At 35.8% G+C, this 22,738-nt stretch overlaps 1 protein-coding gene across 4 annotated transcripts in view; it reads right to left on the reverse strand.

The window, feature by feature from the left end:
- The window catches only part of HMGCLL1 (3-hydroxymethyl-3-methylglutaryl-CoA lyase L1), a 193,777-nt gene that overhangs the window by 81,410 nt on the left and 89,629 nt on the right, over positions 1-22,738 (reverse strand). For all 4 annotated transcript variants that reach the window (XM_058734303.1, XM_058734300.1, XM_058734302.1 and 1 more), the window contains 2 exons: positions 22,650-22,713; positions 20,884-21,072 (listed from right to left, as the gene is read on the reverse strand). In XM_058734303.1, coding sequence (XP_058590286.1) covers positions 20,884-21,072; positions 22,650-22,713 — 253 coding nt within the window. The remainder of the gene's footprint in view (positions 1-20,883; positions 21,073-22,649; positions 22,714-22,738) is intronic.

Here is a 22,738-nt window from a genome sequence, read left to right on the forward strand (position 1 = left end):
GTAATAAAAAGAACTTGCCAAATGACAGGGGAAGTGCTGAAATTCTCTGGGTCTGAGGTCCTGAAAAGGTCCATGGTTTAAGTTCCCTCAACACTTCAATAGCATAGAAGGAAGCAAGGTTCCAGGTGCAATAGCTAGTCAGCCACCTCAGTGAGTCCTAGGTCCCTAACCAACACTAGTTGTGGACACATGGGGGCACAGGAAAAAAAAGTCATGGTTTAAAGGGCAACTAGAATATAAAGGGACGAGCACTGGAACCCTTCCAAATGACAGAGCCACTGGAACTCTCTCCAGATTGAAGGGGTTAGTGGGAACCATGGTTTAAGTTCCCCTCCACAATGACAGAATGGATGGGAAAAGGATACATACAGGCACCCTAGCTGGCCTACTACCTCAGTGAACCCTAAGCCCCTAGCCCACACCAGACCAGGGCATCCCACCGGACTGGCCTCAGCATGGCACACTGGGACACCCCTGGTTAGCACTCACTTGTATTCCCACCAAGGGAATACTGGCATCAATCACATTCCATGTCCACACCACTTTGTCTCCAGGTGGCTTGCTAGGATACTTTTGGTGCACAGTTCTCCAAGACCTGCTGGATTAGGGTCTGCTCAACCAACCAACCCACATGGCCTAGGCATGGAGAACCCTGGGAACTCCCAATTTGTGCCCATGTGGGTTTCAGGCCCCTATCTCTTCCATAAAGAAACTCAGGAGAATGGAGAGCATAGTGGAAGAACTGAGAACTTTGACAAAGAGACAGAAAAGAAACAATCAGAATTAAAAAAAAAATAAAGTGAAAAATACACTAAAGGAAATTAACAGATACAGAAAAACAGACCAGTTGAGCTGGAAGACACCACCTATGATGACCAGAAAGAAAAAGGACACCTTAAGGGTTGAGTTTGGTCAATGTCAAGCAAACCAACACTGCCATTACAACGGGTCTCAGAGGGAAATGAGAGAGAGAAAGGGGCATAAAACATCACTGAAGACATAATAGTTGAAAATTTCCGTGACCTGGCAGAGGAAATATACATCCCTGTTTAGGAAGCACAGACGCTTCCAAACAAGATGAACCCAAGGAGGTCTAAATCACAACACATAATGATTAAAATGTCAAAGGTTAAAGATCAAGAGAGAATTAAAAAGTAAAAGGGAAACTTCATAAGGCTATTAGCTGATTTTCCAACAGAAACTTTGAAATATATCATGCCAGTCCCTGTGACCTGCAAAGAGCTGAAAAGAAAAAAAAAAAAAAAAAAAAAACATACAACCAAAAACATCTACCTGGTAAGGTTATCATTTAGAATTAAAGGTAGGTATAGTTTCCCTAACAAAAGTTAAAGGAATTTATCACTACTAAACCAGCCTTCCAGGAATGCTCAAGGGACTTCTCTAAGTGGAAAAGAAAAGGCCATAATTAAGAGAAAATTATGAAAGAAATATGTAAAATAGGACAAGATACACATAAAACATGGACAAAGGAGTACAGAAAGTTCTTTTATTATTTATTCATTTTTATTATTTTTTCTTTTTTTTAATGTATATTTATTTTTAAGAGCAGCAGACCCTGAGTGAGAGAGGGGCAGAGACAGAAGGAGACACAGAATCCTAAGCAGGCTCCAGGCTCTGAGCTGTCAGCACAGAGCCCGACATGGGGCTTGAACTCACAAGCTGTGAGATCATGACCTGAGCCAAAGTCAGATGCTTAACTGACTGAGCCACCCAGGTGCCCCTCATTTTTATTTTTTTAATGTTCATTTTTGAGAGAGAGAGAGAGAGAGAGAGAGAGAGAGAGAGAGAGAGAGAGATAGATAGATAGATAGATAGATATGGAGGGGCAGGGAGAGAGACGGAGACACAGCATCCCAGGAAGGCTCCAGGCACTGAGCTGTCATCACAGAGCCCAACACGGGGCTTGAGCCTAAGGACCACAGGATCATGACCTGAGCCAAAGTTGGATGTTTAACTGACTGAGCCACCCAGGTGCCCCAAGAAAATTCTTTAAGAATATGTTTAAAGTTAAGTTACCACTGGGGCGCCTGGGTGGCTCAGTTGGTTGAGCGGCTGGCTTCGGCTCAGGTCATGATCTCACGGTGCGTGAGTTAGAGCCCTGCGTCGGGCTCTGTGCTGACAGCTTAGAGCCTGGAGCCTGTTTTGGATTCTGTGTCTCCCTCTCTCTGACCCTCCCCCGTTCATGCTCTGTCTCCTTCTGTCTCAAAAATAAATAAATGTTAAAAAAAATTAAAAAAAAAAAAGTTAAGTTACCACTAACTTAATCTACATTGCTATGTACTTAGGGTGCAATAAATGACCTTCATGATAACCACAAACCTAAAACCTATAAAAGATACACAAAAAATAAGGAGAAAGAAATCCAAGAATAACACTACAGAAAGTCACAAAAGGAAAAGGCAAGAGAATAAAGGAAAAAAAGAAGTACTACAAAAACAACCAGACAATAATTAACAAAATGGAAGTATATACCTACCGATAATTACTTGAGGAGCACCTGGGTGGCTCAGTCAGTTGGGCCTCTCTTGATTTCCAGTTAGGCCATGATCTCTCATGGTGCATGATATCAAGGTCTGCATTGGGATTCTCTCCCCCTTCCTCTGCCCATTTGCATGCTCTCTCTCAAAGTTATAAAACAATTACTTTATATATAAATAGTGTAAATGTTCCAATTAAAAGATACAGGGTGGCAGAATGGATTTTTAAAAAAAGGTCATCTATATGTTTCCTACAAGAAAATCAATTCAGACCTAAAGACACATACAGACTGAAAGTGAAGGGATTAAAAAAAATATATGCTAAAGGAAGGGGAAAAAAGCCAAGGTAGCAATACTTACAACACACAAAATAGACTTTAAAGCAAAAACTGTAACAAGACTGGCAAAAGGGATAAATCCAAGATGGTTACAACAATGTAAATATCTATGAACCCAACAATGGAGCATGTAAATACATAAAGCAAATATTAACAGACATAAAGGGAGACATTGACAGTAATACACTAATAGTAGGCAACTTTAACACCCCACTTATATCAATGGATACATCGTCCTGAGAAAATTAATAAAGAAACAGTGTCTTTCAATGACACATTAGCAGGGATGGTCTTAACCAATAATACAGAACATTCCACACAAAAACAGCAGAATACACACAAGTGTATTCTTTCAAGTGCGCATGCAACATTCTTCAATTTAGATAATATGTTAGGCCACAAAACAAGTCTCAATAAGTTTGAGATTGAAATCATAAGTATCTTTTCCAACCACAATGGTATGAAACTAGAAATCAATCACAAGAAAAAACAGACAAAACACACAAACACATGGAGGCTGAACAACATGCTACACATCCAATTGGTAAACGAACAAATTAAGAGAAAACCAAAAACTACATGGAGACAAATGAAAAGACAATGGTCCAAAAACTTTGGAATTTGGAAGAAGCAGTTTTAAGGAGGAAAGTTGTGATACAGGCCTACCTGAAGAAGTAAGAACAATTTCAAATAAACAAAATAACTTTATGCCTAAAGGAACTAGAAAAACAAAAAAGCCTAAAGTTAGTACAAGGAAGGAAACAATAAAGATTAGAGAAGAAACAAATGAAACAAAGGTTAAACAAAACAAACCAAACAGACAAAAAACAATGGAAAAGACTGATGAAACCAAGAACTGAAAAGAGAAACAAAATTGATAAATCTTTAGCCAGACCGATCAAGAAAAAAGATATAATCTAAATAAAATCAGAAATAAAGAAGTAACAACTGACACCACAAAAATACAAAGGATGATAAGGGAATACTATCAAAAATTATAAGCCAATAAAATGGATAACCTAGAAGAAATGGTCAGATTTCTATAAATATGCATTCTTCCAAAACTGAATGAAAAAGAAACACAAAACCTCAACAGACCAATTAGTAGCAACAAAATTGAATTGGTAGTCAAAAACTCTAAACAAGCTAATGTCCAGGGCCAGAAGGCTTCTCAGGGGAATTTTACCAACATTTAAAGTAGAGTTCATATTTGTTCTCCTCAAATTATCCCAAAAAATAAAAAAGGAAGAAAAGCTTCCAAATACGTAATTACCCTGACACCAAAACCACATAAGGACTACAAAAACAGAAAACCACAGGCCAATATTTCTGATGAATACTGATGCAAAATCGTCAACAAAATACTAGCACATCACATTCAACAATATAATATTCACCACAATTAAGTGGAATTTGTTTCAGGGATTCCAGGATGTTTCAATATTTGCAAATCAACCAATGTGATAAACACCAACAAGAGGAAGGATAACAATGAGATTATCATCTCAATATATACATAAAAAGCATTTGACAAAATTTAACATCGGTTCATGATAAACCTTTTAACAAATTGGTTTTAGAGGAGACACACCTCAACATAACAAAGGCCATACATGAAAAACCCACAGCTGATATTACACTCAATGGTTAAAAAATGAGAACTTTTTCAGTAATAATATAAGGACATCCACTCTCCAGTTTTCTCAACATAATAATGTAAGTTCTAACCACACTATTCAGACAAGAAAAAAGAAGCAACTAAACTGGCAAGTACATAAACTATTTGCTGACACTATATGTAGAAAACCCTAAACACTCCATCAAAAAACTATCACAAAATATGAATTCAGTAAAGTTGCAGGATACAAAGTCAATACACAAAAAGTGTTTATGTTTCTATACACTAATAAAGTAGTAGAGAAATTAAGCCAACAATTCTATTTGCAATTCCACTAAAAAGAAAAAAAAAAAAAAACAAGGAATAAACTTAATCAAGGAGGTGAAAGACAAGTACTCTAAAAACTATAAAATGTTGATGAAAGAAATTGAAGACTCCACAAAGAAATGTCAAGATATTCTATGCTCATGGACTGGAAAAACTAATACTGTTAAATGTCCCCACTACCCAAAGCAATCTACAGATTCAATGCAATCCCTGCCAAAATACTAATAGCATTTTTCACAGAACTAGAACAAATAATACTAAAATTTGTACAGAACCACAGAAGTACCCAAATAGCTAAAGCAGTCTTGAGAAAGAAGAACAAAGTTGGAAGTATCATAATCCCAAATTTCAAGATACTCTACAAAGCCATAGTAATCAAAACAGTATGGTGCTGGCACAAAAACAGACACACAAATCAGGGAGACTGAAGAGAGAGACCTGAAATAAACCCTCCTTTATATGATTAATTTATAACAAAGGAGGCAGGAATGTTACAATGGGAAAGGATAGTCTCCTTAACAAATGGTGCTGAGAAAACTGGATATCCATATGCAAAAAATGAAACAGGACCACTTTGGTATCATACACAAAAATAAAAAATAAATACCTAAATTTGAGAGCTGAAACAATGAAAATCCTCAAGAAAACAGTGATTTGACATTGGCCTTGCCACATTTTCTAGATATGTCCCCTTAAGCAAAAGACACAAAAGAAAAAAAAATAGATTATTTAAATTACACCAAATTTAAAAAGTGTTTACAATGCAAAGAAAACCATCAATAAGACAATAAGGCAACCTACTGAATGGGAAAAAATATTCACAATGATATATCTGATAAGTGGTTAATATACACAATAAGGAACGCATACAACTCAAAACCAAATAATAATAATCCCACTAAAATGGGCATTTTTCCAAAGAAGACAAAGGTGGCCAATAGTCAAATCCAAGATGTTCAACATTACAAATCATTAGGGAAAAGCAAATCAAAATCACAATGAGCTACTACTTCATACCAGTCAGAATGGCTGGAATCAAAAAGACAAAAACAAACAAACAAACAACAACAAAAAAAAACTGTTGGTGAGGATATGGAGAAAAAGGAACCCCAGACCACTGTTGTTGAGGATGTAAACTTCTGTAGCCACTGTGGAAACAGTACGGCGTTTCCTCAAAAAGGTGAAAATAGAAATACTATATGATCCATCCACCTTGCTACAAATGGGAAGATTTCATTCTTTCTCGTATGTGGATCCTGAGAAACTTAACAGAAGACCATGGGGGAGTGGAAGGGGGAAAAAAAAGTTACAGAGAGGGAATGAAGCAAACCATAAGAGACTCTTAAATAGTGAGAACTGAGGGTTGATGGGGGGTGAGAAGGAGGGGAAAGTGGGTGATGGGCATTGTGGAGGGCACCTGTTGGGATGAGCACTGGGTGTTGTATGGAAACCAATTTGACAATAAATTTTATATATGTATATAAAATTAAAAAATAATACTATATGATCTAGTAATTTTACTAGTGGGTATTTACCTAAAGAAAATGAAAACACTAATTCAAGAAGATTTATGCACTCCTATATTAACTGCAGTATTATCTACAATAGCAAGATATGAAAGCCGCCGAAGTGACCATCAGTAGATAAAGAGATAAAAAAGTGGTATGTATACACAATGAAATATTACACAGCCATAAAAATTGTTAAGATCTTGCCACTTGCAACATGATGTAACTAGAGGATATTAGGCTAAGTGAAGTAAGTCAGAAAAGGTCAAATACAATATAATTTCATGTACATGTGGAATATAAAAGAAGAAATGAATAAAAAGCAAATAAAAAGTAGAAACAGACTCATACAGAACAAGGTGATGGTTACCAGAGGGGAGAGAGGTAGGGAGATGGGCAAAATGAGTGAAAGGGAATGGGAGATATAGAGGTCCATTAGTGGAATGAATAAGTCACAGGGACAAAAAGTAAACCACAGGGAATATGGTGTTATGGTAGCGTCTTATGGGACCAGCTGAAAGTCATATTTATGAACATAGCATAATGTATATACTTTGTATATGTTGTACTCCTCAAATTATGTAACACTGTATATCAAATATATTAAAAAAACAAGTCAAAGACCAAAAAACAAGTTTAAAATTAGCAAAGAAAAATAGAGAAGTGCATGCAAGGGAACCCACAAAAGACTATCAGTGGATTTCTCTATAGAAACTTTTCATCAGGCCAGAAGACAATAAAATTATATACTCAAAATATTGAAAAAAAAAACTCAACCAATATTTCTATACCAGCCAAGCTGTCCTTCAGAAACGAAGGAGGGATAAAACAGGTAAAAGCAGAAGGAGTTCATCACCACTGGACTTGCTATACAATAATCTAAAAGGGAGTTCTTTGATTGGAAATAAAAGATTTATTAACATCATAACATTTTAAAAATGCATTGTAAAACTCATGGGTAATGGTAAACATATAGTTAATAATTCTGTAATTTGGTAATGGTAATGCATAATTCATTTACAATTCCACTTTAATATTTTTTAATATTTAGGGTTTTTTTTTTGGGGGGGGGATGGGAGGTAGAGAGAGACAGAGACACAGACAGAAGCAGGCTCCAAGCTGTCAGCACAGAGCCCAACACAGGGATTAAACTCAAAAACCATGAGACCATGACCTGAGCTGAAGTCAGATGCTTAACTGAGTGAGCCACCTAGGTGGACCTACAATTCTACTTTAAAAGTTAAAAAACGAATATAGTAAAATAACCATAATTTAAATTTTCTGTTATTACACAATATAAAAAATGTAAATTGTAACATCACTATCCTAAAATGTAAGGGGAAAGAGAAGTATAAACTGTAGAAATCCTATTGAAGTCATTAGTTGAATTAGTTTAATTCGTCTAACCAATGCATTCAGTAAAATTGTAGGATACAAAATTAACATTCAATAATCAGGATTTCTATACACTAACAACAAATTATCTGATGAAGAAAAACCAATTCAATTTACAATAGCATCAAAGAAAATAAAATACTTAGAAATAAATGTAAACAAAAAGGGGGAAAACCTCTATAAACTATGAGATATTGACAAAATAAATTGAAGAAAACACAAAAAAATGGTAAGTATCCTGTGTTCATACATTGGAAGAATATTGTTAAAATGTCAACACTACAAAAAGCCATCTATAGATTCAATGAATTCCCTATCAAGGTTCCAATGACATTTTTATAGAAGTAGGAAAAAAGCAATTCAAAATTTATAGTCCCTTAATAGCCAAAGCAATCCTGAGAAAGAACAAAGCAGAAGGCATCATACTTTCTGGTTTCAAAGTGTACTATAAATCTGCAGAAATCAAAACAGTATGGCCCTGGTATAAAAAGAGACACAGAGATTAGTGGAAAAGAATTGACAGACCAAAAATAAACCAAGCATGTATCTTCTTCAACTAATATTTGACAAGGGATTCAAGAATACTCAATGAACAAATGATAGTCTTTTCTGTAAATGATGCTGAGAAAACTGAGTATTTACATGTAAAAGAATAAAAGCTAGGGACACCTGGGTGGCTCAGTCAGTTGAGCATCTGATTTCAGCTCAGGTCATGATCTCACAGCTTGTGAGTTCAAGCCCCAGGTCAGGCTCTGTGCTGATAGCTCAGAGCCTGGAGCCTGCTTCAGATTCTGTGTCTCCCTCCCTCTCTGCCCCCTCCCACTTATGCTCTCTTTCTCTCATAAATAAATAAACTTTAATTTTTTTTAAAAAAAAGACTAAAAGATAGATCTCTGTCTTACCTCACTCTCTCACAAAATTGACTCAAAATAGATTAAAGTTTGATATGTAAGATCTGAGACAAGGAAACTCCTGGAAGAAAATATAAGGGAAAAGCTCCTATAAAAGCAAACGTTTTTTTGGGGGGAGGATGAAATGACACCTACAACACAAACAATAAAACCAAAAATAAATAAGTGGGACTATATCAAACTAAAAAGGGTTTTCACACAAAAGAAACAATTGACAATGTGAAAAGACAACATATGGAACAGGGAAAAAAATAGCAAAACATTATCTAATAAAAATATAAAAACCCATATAACTCAATAGTTAAAAATAAATGATTCAATTAAAAAAAGGACTAAAGACCTGAATAGACATTTTTCCAAAGATAATATACAAATAATCGACAGGTACAAGAAAAGATGCTCAACACCACTAGTCATTAGGGAATTGCAAATCAAACCCATAATGAGTTATCACCTCACACCTGTACAATGGCCATCGTCAAAAAAGACAAGAGATAACAAATGCTGGCAAGACTGGAGAAAAGGGAACTCTTATGTACTGTTGGGATTGTAAACAGGTATAGCCACTATGGAAAACAATATGGATAATCCTCAAAAAAATTAAAAACAAAACTACTATAAGGCCCAAAAATTTCACTTCTGGGAATATACCCAAAGGAAACCTAAAACACTATCTTGAACAGATATGTGCATTCCGTGTTCAGTGCAGCATTATTTACAATAGCCAAGATGTGGAAATAATGTAAATGTTCAATGACAGATAAATGGAAAAAGAAGTTGTGGCATACATACACGTAATGGAATAATATTCAGCCATAAAACATGAGGAAATCCTGACAACCCTGCCAACATAGATGGATCTTGAGAGCACTATGCTAAGAGAAATAAGTCAGACAAAGAAAGACAAAATGCTGTATGATCTCACATATATGTGGACTCTAAAAACAAAACACCCCACGAAACTAAGAAAAAACAAGATTCTAATTTTGGTTACCAGAGGCCAGTGTAGAGGGAAGGGGAATGGATGCCTAGTGGTCAAAAGATACCAACTTCCAGCTGTAAGATAAACACCAGGGAATGTAATTTACAACATGTAATATACAATATACCACTTCTGTATGATACATGGAAAATAATATAGTAATAAATCATAAAATTTAGAGTAAATCTCATAACAATGGAAATTTTTGTTTTCCGTTTTAGCTTGTTCTTATTATATCTGTATGAGATAGTTGTTAACTAAGCCTGTCATAGTAATAATTTCATAATATGTTTAAGTATAATCATTATGCTATATATCTGAAGCTTTGCAGTAATGTATGTAAATTATATCTCAACAAAATCATAAAAAGATAATCATAGAATATCTTTACTAAACTTGAGAAGTCTTTAGTAGAAATGTGTACCCATAACCTGATTCTTAATTATTGTAATTTATACAGATTTTTAAAAAATTAGGTCTGTAGAACTTAAATTTGTAACCTAGGTAAAAATAACATTACCTAAGCAATTTGACATGATTTCAGTATTTTGAGAGATGAAAACATTGAGTAAGGTGATGGTATTTTATACTACTTCCTATTATCTATCATACCTAATAGATTGTCACATACAAGGTAGATAAGTTTTTGGCTAAATGAGCATTTTAAAATTAATTATAAAATAATTCTAAATGGTCACTGTGGTACCCATAATTTCCATTTTATATTCTGCTCTACATTAAAGAAATTGATAAATAATGGGGGAAAAAAAAACTTTTATCTTCTTGTTTGGGATTCCATGTTTGACATGCACTTTATTAAGTTTCTCTTCCTACCCTGACTATTCTTGAATCTAACCTTTACAGAGAGTACCATAAACAAGTTTGGTATTCTAAAGTGAGTAGTTTTATAAAAATGAGACAATGTGATCTAACAACTATATTAGGAACATATATTACTCCCATTATGTTCAAACCCAGAACTAGAAATCTCTGTAACATATGAGACAGTTGATTGAACAACAAAGTGGAAGGATTCTTGACTTTGGCTATTGGTGTTATCAGTGGTTCCAATTTTCTGTGTGTGTGTGTGTGTGTGTGTGTGTGTATGCTTGTGTGTGTACTTGGTTTTGGTTTTGGTTTTAGTGCTGGGCATATAACCATCAACTGATTACATTCCAGTAGGCCAAAAACCAGTCAAGCGAATAATACTTCATGTTAATACCAAACTAATCAATTTCAAACCAATATTTCTAAAGGAAAATAAGTATTCACATTACATTCAGTGGCAAGAATATATATGTATATAAAGTTTCCTTGTAAACATGAACTTCCATAAGACAACAAAAATTGAGAAAAAAAACTTGGAAGAAATTAGAAAATGAAAATCTGAATGTGTTTTTATACAAACAGGGCAAAACAGCAAGATTTCCAAATTAAAACCATATGTGTTGAGAGAGAAGTGATGAGTACTTGGTTGAAAACAAGATATTGAAACAAAATTAAAACAATAAGATGAGACATTTACAGAATGAATAAGAGAGGTGCTTGAAAAGGTAGTGAGTTTTGAAATTTCCATCTGTTATGCCAAGAAAAGAATATCATATCATATCCTGGCCCAAACAGCCACCATAATAATATAAAAGCCAAAGTTAAGTACTAAAGAGAACAAAGACTAGACCGGGAAGAAGATAATTTTATGAACAGATGATGTTATTTTTTTCCCTGAAGGTGATAAATGCAACAAGGATTCATTTTAAACTAAAAATGGTTATTTTTTAAAAGCCGCTAAAATTTACCAGGGTGAGTCTGTCCTCCTGATTCAAAACTTGATTATGTGCAAAGAAAATGAAATCACAGCTACGGCCCAGGATTTCTGTCTTACTTGGTGCACTCAGATGCGAAGACAAAGAGACTTGCGTTAATCTCATTTTTGGAATAATATGATCATGCTAATAAAGTCAAAATATCCAAGAAGAGCAAACAAGATATTTTGATTAACTATATCTGCTACGAATTGATGAAAATTTTGTGAATGAGATACCTTCATAAAGAGAAACCCTCATAAAGAGATAGCTTCCAGGGTGACAGCTTTTTTTTTTTTTTTTTTTTTTAATGTATCAAGAATTGGGAATCTGGAAAAATAGGAGTCTTTCTCAATATCATATTTTATCGTTATGGGAAAAATGTGTGTCTCAGCATCATGTTGTTTTAAAGTCTTAAGTGAAAACAAGGAGTACCCACTGGGAGAACTCTAGGTAATTTTAAGAAAATGAAACAAACAGCACAACATTCAGGCTCATGGGCCGTGAAAAGACATCAAGCAGATCCACTCTCCACTTTCTACTCCAAGGTGCATGGTGTTTGAGTCTACCTTTCTGTTTACACCCGCTCTCCACCAGGGCTGCACCTCCAACCTACTCAGCCTCTGGGGCCCGAGAAAGATTGTCTAACTGACTAATAGGTATTAGGGATTTTCCTGGATCATCAAAGTTGTGACTTGTGGGAATGGAGATCTCAAGGATAAATGTGGTTCCCCACCAATACCCCTTTATCCCAGAGAGTCAAGCAACTGTAAATTAAATGTTCTGATATAGTTGGGGAAACGTTGATTTTTTTTTTTTTTGGCAAAGCTAAACCATAATTAGAAACAAAATATTCTGATGAATTCAGTGTTCTTTTTACTGTCTCACAGAACGTTTTCTAAGTAAAAAAAAAAGGCACTGATAACCAATTTAATCAGCATGGACGCGTTGCTGTAGAAGAGGCAGACTATTTTTGGACATATTTTCCTTCTTGGTAAGCTTCAAGCTTATGATCTAAGCATAATCCATTGCATAAAGATTGAATACTTGCATTTTTAGCATATTACAGAATTTCATGTGTTATTTTTATGTATTAATTGAATGCCAGTTTAAAATGCCATCTAACTCCAGAAATATATAAAAATTATATTATCTCTGAAAATAAAAACTAATTGATCACCTGTTGCTAAAACAACAGAGAAGTTTATATTAATAAAAAAAAATGGTGGGGGGCGCCTGGGTGGCTCAGTCGGTTAAGCGTCCGACTTAGGCTCAGGTCATGATATCACGGTCCATGAGTTCGAGCTCAGAGCCTGGAGCCTGCTTCAGATTCTGTGCCTCCCTCTCTCTCTGGAACTCCCCGTTCATGCTCTGTCTCTATCTCAAAAACAAATGAACATTAAAAAAATTTTTTTTAAAAAGATGTTGATGGTGGGGCGCCTGGGTGGCGCAGTCGGTTAAGCGTCCAACTTCAGCCAGGTCACGATCTCGCGGTCCGTGAGTTCGAGCCCCGCGTCAGGCTCTGGGCCGATGGCTCGGAGCCTGGAGCCTGTTTCCGATTCTGTGTCTCCCTCTCTCTCTGCCCCTCCCCCATTCATGCTCTGTCTCTCTCTGTCCCAAAAATGAATAAACGTTGAAAAAAAAAATTAAAAAAAAAAAAAAGATGTTGATGGTAAACAAAAGCAAGCTACATTTTTTTCAAATATTTAATCATTTTCATCACTGATAAAAGCAATCCAACCAGCTGAAAAAAATATAGGAAGCTACTTTGTTCATCTTTTGCACACTGACTTTTATGGCCCAGGAGCCCTTCTTCTACACGTTGGAAATGTGGACATTAAACTTTTGCTGGAATTCTTGTCCTCTTTTATTTATGTATTTTTTGATAATTTATATATTATCTCACCTTCCAATAAGAATATTTTCCAGCAGAATACTGTGATGGAACAAGTTTATTGTGTAGAAAAAAAGATTATCATAAAAAAATTTGAAAATACGAATTTAAGCTAAGACAATTTTCTTTATAGCAGTACTGTTCAGAGACTTTAACAACTAAATCTAACATCTACAAGAGTGTCTGATAAAATGAGTATCTATTAAAAATTAATACTTTTTTTTTTAATTTTCTTTTTACGTTTATTTATTTTTGAGACAGAGAGAGACAGAGAATGAATGGGGGAGGGTCAGAGAGAGAGGGAGACACAGAATCTGAAACAGGATCCAGGCTCTGAGCTGTCAGCACAGAGCCCGACGCAGGGCTCGAACTCACGGACTGCGAGATCATGACCTGAGCTGAAGTCGGTCGCCCAACCAACTGAGCCACCCAGGCGCCCCTAATGATACTTTTTTTTTTTTTTAACACCTCTGTAAGAGCATCAAATTTTCACTTTTAAAAATTTTCTTTCTAGCTCATTCTATTTAGTTCTTTTTTTTTTTTAATTTTGTAAATGTTTTTGTTTGTTTGTTTTTTGAGACACAGGGTAAGTTGGGGAGGGGCAGAGGGAGAGGGAGACACAGAATCCGAAGCAGACTTCAGGCACTGAGCCTTCAACACAGAGCCCAATGGGGGCTCAAACCCATGAACCTTGAGATCATGACCTGAGCCAAAGTCAGACATTTCACCGATTGAGCTACCCAGGTGCCCCTAGTTAGATCTTTATAGATGTTAAAAAATGAGTAACATGTATTTACATGTATTTGTAATGCAACTCTGTTTCCTGGCTCACAAATAAACTGAGTAAGAAGTTATTTTTACTGTTACTAGTTTTAATTGCAATGACTATAATAACTATTAAATGCAGTGTTACCAAGGCAATTGTTCTAGAAACTCTACATTGCATATCAAGTATGCCTAATTTCAGGAGGCAGACATCATTGCATGCATTGTATAGATACAGAACTGACAACAGAGAGACTCCTCTGGCTAGTGATTAGAATTTTCAGAAATTCTCCCTGAGAACGTCCAATACAAATTGCACAAAGAAATATTTGCTGTTTGGTAGCATTGAAATATGGTTTAGCAAAAGTTAATATAAAAAATGCTTTGATATAAACATTAGGAAAACAATTTGGTTTTTCTAAAAGAGAATAATAAACATATGGAAAACATTATGAAGAAAGGCACATTAACTAAAAGTCTATTAAGTTTAAGGAAAAGAGACACAAAGTATTTCTTTAGGAGAAAGCTAAATATTGCCTATTCTGTTTTGTCTCCATGCTACCAATTAACATGTACTGTTATTTGTGGTACTGGATCTCATTTGTTTTATTGTGTTTGTATCCAGTTATGAAGACAAATCATTTGAATGAAAAAAAATAGGCTCTCCAACTGTCTGATATTAAGTAGATTAAATAATTTGTTCATTGGCATTTTACTCGGGTACTTGGGAACATGAGAAAGGTGAAACTAATTTTTTTTTATAGAAAAAATTAAGACAAGTATATTGGTCCATGTACATTTCTTCCATTACTAAAATGTTGCATGTTTTCTCACCTCATTTTCTTGCTCTTTCAATTTTGAGTGGTTATAAATATGCCACACTTAAAGCTATAGTCTCAGAATTATTTCTCTATGTTAAATATCTGATAATTACGAGTTCTTGACTTGCATACAATTATGTACACTTGAATAAGTCATATGTTCAAGTAATAAAAGCACACAATAAAACCTGGGAACCCAAGAAAGATCTTTCTACTACATGATTAGTATGTGCTTTCCAGACTGAGGGGGGATGTTCCATTTATAACTCATTTGTTTCCTACAATTGTGGCCAAGTTTCCACTTATTATATGTCTCCTTGCCTTAATATTAACTTCCAGTTTAGAACACTGTAAACTGTTTCTCAAGCCCCAAATTAAAGCAAATGATATCCACTCCACATCCACCACCAATTTTACTAGAAGCCACTTCAAAGATTCCATTTTTAAAAATGAAGTAGGGCCACTGCTTCCCGAAGCCAAGGTTAGTCCTGTTAATAATGAAGTGGAACTTTCTCTGATTTCCTGTCTATTTAAACACGGGCAGTTTTTTTTCCAAGACATTTTTTCTCCTCCACTAAAGGTAAAAGTGGTCATTTTGTTGTGGCTACTGCTATTGGGGAGGGGGTGTGAGATGAGAAAAGGAAAACATCCCTGGAGAACTCAGCCTTACTCTGTTGCTGGAGACCAGTATATGTGTGTTTGCAAGGACAGTCCAGAACCACATTCAGGTCGATTTATGAGCATAAAAGTTCCAAAACATTTAAACATTGTCTCAGCTACACTCAGTTTCAAAGAGAGCAATAGTGTAGATTGTCAGGGACATCAAACTGGATAAAAGTGGATGCCAAAAAAGACAAAACTTTACAACTTCAAATGTTAGATTCCCCAGCAGGTTTCTGCTTTTTGGCCATGTACTCACTTGTTCATTTCAACTAGCCTCTCCAGCTTTACATCATGTTGTTTCCTAGACAAGCCACTGTTACCCTCTTCTCTACCAATTTACACGGTGACAACAACTTATGATCTGGGGCAATGGAAGACCAGGCTGGAAATACACTATTGCTTTCCCAGGGCCCTGCCTCCATTCTACCCTCCTACCTCCCATACTTACCTGGTGCTTATGCACATAGTACAAGAATAGAACACATAGTTATAGAAAGTGGTAGATATATTTCCTACTAAGTGCCACAGGGGCTGCTGAAGACAACATCCACTACCTTTGCCCTTTTCCTCCCCTGACACACAACACACCACACACACACACACACACACACCAAAAATAGTTCAGCTTAAGTTGAAGACGTGTTCTTTCAGAAAAAAATTTAAATCATTCCTGGCACCTCAAGGTGCCACTAACCCACAACCAGTTAAAAACAATTTATCAGCCTGGGTCTTTCACTGCACAGGTGATGTGAATTTGAACCCTAAGTCCACACAGGGATTGGCAAAAAGTTATGACGTATAAAGATGGACTTAGTATTTCTCCTGTATACGTAGCCAAAGCCATGAGAATGAATACCCTTGCCTTTTCCTCTCATGAGGAGGAATTTTTGCTGGTTCACCTTTTGAGAGCGTGGCACTTGGGAGGGGTCTCCATCTTATACACGTTCTCATTCATGTTACCATCTTGCTTGGGACCAGGGTTATTTCCCAACCCTTTGTATGGCTGTTTCAGGATGGGAAAATGCCCCAAGATTTCAGTCCTCACCTCTTTACAAGGATATGCTCTTCAATTAATTCAGCCTAGGTCATAAAGCTTAGCTTCTCTTATAAATTATTTGTCTTCTCTCAGTTCCTAGGACAAAATCTTCCCCTCTCCCAAGGCCTTTTGCCCAAGTGGTGTTTCATCTGCTTGAACTATTCTTTTCACACACTGGCATGTGCACATGCATGCACACACAGATACTTACACCCCTTATAGGGGTTAGTTCTCATGTTTTATATCTGATTTTAAACATTACTTTCTCAAATAGGCCTTGTTAACCATTAAAATCACATTAGGGTATCAGCAATATTTTGCATTTGGGCATTTTCAAGAGGTAGTTTCCAGAAGAAGTTTGGATTCTCAGATTTTGCACCATACTCCTAAATCCCAAAGAACTAAATTATCATTCATTATATAGTAACTGTGCTACACAAACCACCACCCAAAATGTCACCATGCTTAGAAGATATACCCATATAGTGGGATGAGAAAAGGAAGGGGAAGGGAAGGAGAGAAGTGAGGGGAAAGAGGGGGAGGGGGAGAGGGAGAGAGAAGGGGAATATCCACACAGAGAAGTCAGAGAGGGGTGGGGGAGGCAGATGTCTTCAGGAGCTGGCTGGTCAGGAACACTTAATAAGTTACAGTTGTAGCTGAATACAGAATCCTGAAGTGATCCCTACTTGTCTATTGTTTTAGAAGCTAGAATACCTAGGAAGGGAAAATTGTAAAAATTCCCACGCCCAAAAGTCCATGGGATATCATTTTCTGTTGTAATTCAATACAGTGTTCCTTGCCTGCTTCCAGAGGATAAACATGGATTTGTGCACATATGCTACAAAGTCAAAATAAGCCCTTTGTCGGGCTTGATCTTCACATTGTTTTTTAACTTCTGCCAAACAACTGTATACTTTAGGACTATGACATACAGTTTTACAATACGGATTTTCAGCCACACTAGAAAGTTTTGATACAGTCTTGTTTTGTCAAAATCATGGGTTCTATAAACATCACACAAACCTATTTTTAACTAAGGTTAACAAGCTACCACTAATTGTAAGATATATCCATAAACACTATTTATATGTAGTGTTTTAAATAAATGCATTAAAAATAACTAAGTTATTAGAATTTAGTAAGTAATTTTTCATCGCCCAGCTTTCCAAATATCTTCATTTTGACGACCTAAAATAATGTACTTGATAAAAAAAAGCCAAGAGTCTCTGAAGAGGATGCCTGCAACATCACAAAAACTTGTTAAACAAAATATAGGTACAAAAATCAGATAAAGGCACTATTAGAAAAGAAAATTACAGGCCAATGTCTCTGATGAACATAGACACAAAAATCCTCAACATTATCAAACCAAATAAATAATACATTAAGGATCATTCGCCATAATCAATTATTACAGGGATGCAAGGATGGTTCCATATCCACCAATCAACATACATGATATACCACTTAATACCATGAAGAACAAAAATCTTATGATCATATCAACAGATGTAGATAAAGCTTTTGACAAAATTCAACAGCACTTAATAATAACTCTCAAAAAAGTGAGTTTAAAGGGAATATTCCTATACATATTAAAGGCCACATACGAAAAACCCACAGCTAACATCATACTCTATGGTGAAAAGAAGAAAGCTTCTCCACCAACATCAGGAATGAGACAAGTATATCCAATGTCGCCAGTTTTATCCAGCATAGTACTACAAATCTCAGCTTCAGCAATCAGACAAAAAAAAATTATATGGAGGAAGTAAAACTGTCACTCTTTGCAAATGACATGATCTATACAGAAGTCCCTGAAGTCCACACCAAAAGCACTGTTAGAACTACAAAATGAATTAAGTAATGTTGCAGGATAGAACATTACTAAAGAGAAATCTGTTGCATTTATATACAGTAATAACAAAGTGGAAGAAAGAAAAACTAAGAAAACAATTCTATTTACAATTGCATCAATAATAAAATACCTAACAATAAATTTAACCAAGCAGGTGAAAGACCTGCCATTTGAAATCTGTAAGTAATTAATGAAAGAAACTGAAAATGACAGAAAGAAATGGAAAGCTCTATCATGCTCATCGACTGAAAGAATATCATTAAAATGTCCATACAACCCCATAGTAATCTAAAGATTCAATCCAATCCTTATCAAAATACCAAGGGCATTTTTCACATAACTAGAACAATAATCCTAATATTTGTAGGGAGCAAAAAACACCCTGAATAGCCAAAGCAATCTTGAGAAGGAAGAACAAAACCAGAGGTCTCCCAATTCCAGATTTCAAAATATACTGCAAAGCTAAAGTAATTAAAAGAGAAAAAAAAAAGACACATAGATCAAGAGAACAGGATACAGAGCCCAGAAATAAACCCATAGTTTTATGGTTAATTCATCTGTGACAAAGGACTTTGGAAAATACAAAAGAAGAATATACATTAGTCAGTTTAATAATGATGTTGGGAAAAATGGACATCTACATGCAGAAGAATGAAACTGGATCACTCTGTTATGCTATACACAAAAAGAAACTCAAAATAGATTCAAAAACATAAATATGAGACCTGAAACCATGAAACTCTTAAAACAAAACATAGGCAGTAATCTCTTAGACACTGGCCTCAGAAACATTTTTCTATACATGTCTCCTCAGGCACAGGGAACAAAAACAAAATTAAAGTATTGGAACTATTCCAACATGAAAGGCTTTTGCACAGTGAAGAAAATCATCAACAAAACAAAAAGGCAGCCTACTAAGTGGGAGAAGATATTTGCAAATGATGTATCTGATAAGGGGATAATATCCAAAATATAGTAAGAATTCATACAATTTAACACCAAAAAAATCCAATGAAAATAGGAAGAGGACCTGAATATTTTTTAAAGGAGACTCCAGATGGCCAACAGACACATTAAAAGATCCTCAAGGGCACCTGGGTGGCGCAGTCGGTTAAGCGTCCAACTTCAGCCAGGTCACGATCTCGCGGTCCGTGAGTTCGAGCCCCGCGTCAGGCTCTGGGCTGATGGCTCGGAGCCTGGAGCCTGTTTCCGATTCTGTGTCTCCCTCTCTCTCTGCCCCTCCCCCGTTCATGCTCTGTCTCTCTCTGTCCCAAAAATAAATAAAAAACGTTGGAAAAAAAAAAAAAAGATCCTCAATATGACTAATCATCAGGGAAATGCAAATCAAAGCCATAATGAGATATTGGCTCACACCTGTCAGAATAGCTGGTCTCAGACAAGAAATAACAAGTGCTGGTGAGGATGTGGAGAAAAAGTAGCCCTCACGCACTGGCGGCAGAAATTCAAACTGGTGCAGCCACTGTGCGCAATGGTACAGAATTTCCTCAAAGAATTAAATATACAAAGACCATACAACCCATATTTCAACTTTTGGGCATTTACCTGAAGACAACAAAAACACTAATTCAAAAAGATATATGTGTCTATCCATTCTGTGGCATTATTTACAACAACCAAGATAGTGAAGCAATCAATGTGTCCATCAATAGATGAAAGGATGAAGAAGATGTTGTACATATATATACAATGCAGTATTACTCAGTCCTAAGAAAGAATGAAACCTTGCCATTTGCAACAACATGGATGGACCTAAAGGGTATTCCACTAAGTGAAATAAGTCAGAGAGGGAAAAATAAATACTACATGATTTCTCTCATATGTGGAATCTAAAAACCAAAGCAAGCAAAGAAAAAAGCAGAAATAGACTCATAAATACAGAGAACAAACTCTGGATTGTCAGAAGGGAGTAAGGTATGGAGAATGAGTGAAATAGATGAAGGGTATTAAGAGGTACAAACTTCCAGTTATAAAACAAAGTCATAAGCATGAAATGCTCATGGAATATAGTCAATATTGTACTAAGTTTGTATGGTGCAGAGGGTGACTACACTGACTGTGGCGATCGTGCATATAATTACTGAATTACTATGTTGCACCTAAAACTAATATTGAACTACCCTTTAGTAAAAAAAAAAAAAAAAAAAAAAAAAAAAAAAAAAAAAAAAAGTTGCACCTAAAACTAATATTGAACTACCCTTTAGTAAAAAAAAAAAAAAAAAAAAAAAGAGAAATTTTATCAAATAAAATTAACAGGAAAAGGAGACATCATTGCCCTAAAAATAAATGCGCAATTTGCAGATGTTTCCTGAGTACTTGTCATGGGGTGGGTAGTTTAAATATTATATTCGTAGCAATTTATAAATATTACCTCACTAAACCCTTTAACGTGTTTATATTATCATTAAGGATACCCATTTTACACTTAGACACAAATAACACAAAATACCTGAAGGGCCGTAAGGATATTTGCTAAGGCTTGTCCATACGTGTCATGGCAGTGAACAGCAAGCGCACTGGGTGGGACTTCTTTCATGACACTCTCCAACATTCTTTTCATGCTTCCTGGAGTTCCCACTCCAATAGTGTCTCCTAGAGAGATCTCATAACAGCCCATGCCATACAATCTTTTAGATACCTGTTGGGAAAGGTGAGAAGCTAGTAAAAAATAAATAAATAATAATAATAATGGAAATGAACAAATTCAAACCCTGTTACTCCTTAGCAGACATCATCTACAAGTAAAAGTCATACCTAAGATCAGTTATGTATTCATGGGAAACACATATTTTAATTTTCTGGTCCTTTTCCTTGGTTATTAAATCCCAACTATTATATAAAAGTTTTAAAGACATTACTATAATTATCTTTTTCTAATATTCAAGTTGGCCTTAAAATCATAACTGCCCATCTCCATGTTCAGTTATGCAATTATAAGCTACAATTTCAATTATGGGAGGCTTACTTTCTCAGCCCTTTAAACAAACAGAAGCATTACAAATTTACTTTGGAAGTAGTATTTCTCAAGGCATGAGATTTGAGGTCACGAGATATCAAAAATACTTTCAGCTTTGTCACTAAGTAGTTGTGTGATTGGTAGAGTCTCTTAGTATTTCTAACTCAATACTTCTGGTTCATGAATGGATGCACTTATGCCAAGTAAGCTGCAAATTCCCTTTATGTTGGATAACTAAGGTTAAGTCTAGATGACTCACTTAAGGTTGCTGGTCATGCATTCTTAATGCTCCAATCTGCCTGTTACGCAGTTCTCTTCAGCAACTCCTCAGACATCCTCAGACATGGAGAGCCTGAGGGTATGTGTGGTCCATCCACAGACCTCATCCATGAGGCAAAAGGCAGCAAAGCAAGGGGCTTGGTGGACAGGTAGATTAGGAGCCTAGTTTTTGTGGAGCCTGAAGTTCTATCGTTTTGAAAGTGGTTTTTAAGAAAATAGTATGTAATTGTGAATGCAAATTTATAAGGAGTTTTAGAAGGGTACCATATAGGTGAAGGACTAAAATATTTAAGCTTCTTTATTTTACAGTATATCTGCCTCTGTGTGCAAAGGTCTTCCTTAAATAGACTGGGATAGCACGCATTTGAAAAATCTGCAGCAAATTTCAAAAGTTCAAATGAAGGCACAAAAGAGGAATGGCTTTAGCCAAATCAAAGGTTTATCCTAAGTTCTGAATTTCTAACAATGTCATCTTTAAGGACTATTATCTATTCCTGCAAAACTGCTCTCTAATGAAAGGAACTGGAGTCTCAGGACGAAGTATAGGATCTCAAAGGAATGAACAGTGTACAGAAAAAGCAGTGTATACACTCTGATACAAGTGGCCAAGTATGCAGGACAAGAACACAGGGATGATACCTGAACAATCAAAGCAAAGTTTAAGTGTGTATGTACAAACTTCCCTGACATTCTGATGGAATGTGGAAAGGTCACCCACTAAGTTCCACCCATGTAAAAATGTTTCATCTATGAACCCCAACATGAGCAGACTCAAATGTTATTTAACTTTGAATAGTTGTAGCCAATATATACATCTTCAGTGTCAAAATGAAACTACTGGTTAAGTGATCGATCTTGTCTTCCATGGTTCTCCTGAAACTTGGTTGTGCAGATGCAATCAACAGTAAGGAGAACAGCCTGCTTTTAAAAATATTATACATCATTTTACCAAGAACCAGAAAACCACAGGTATATCTTACTTCTGTCACTTTTTGTGGTGTGATGTTTCCTTCATACGGACAGCCCAGGGTGCAAGACACATACCTAAATTTAAAATATAGAGCCATAT

This window comes from Neofelis nebulosa, chromosome 6 (genome assembly GCF_028018385.1).
Source record: "Neofelis nebulosa isolate mNeoNeb1 chromosome 6, mNeoNeb1.pri, whole genome shotgun sequence".
NCBI lineage: Eukaryota > Metazoa > Chordata > Mammalia > Carnivora > Felidae > Neofelis > Neofelis nebulosa.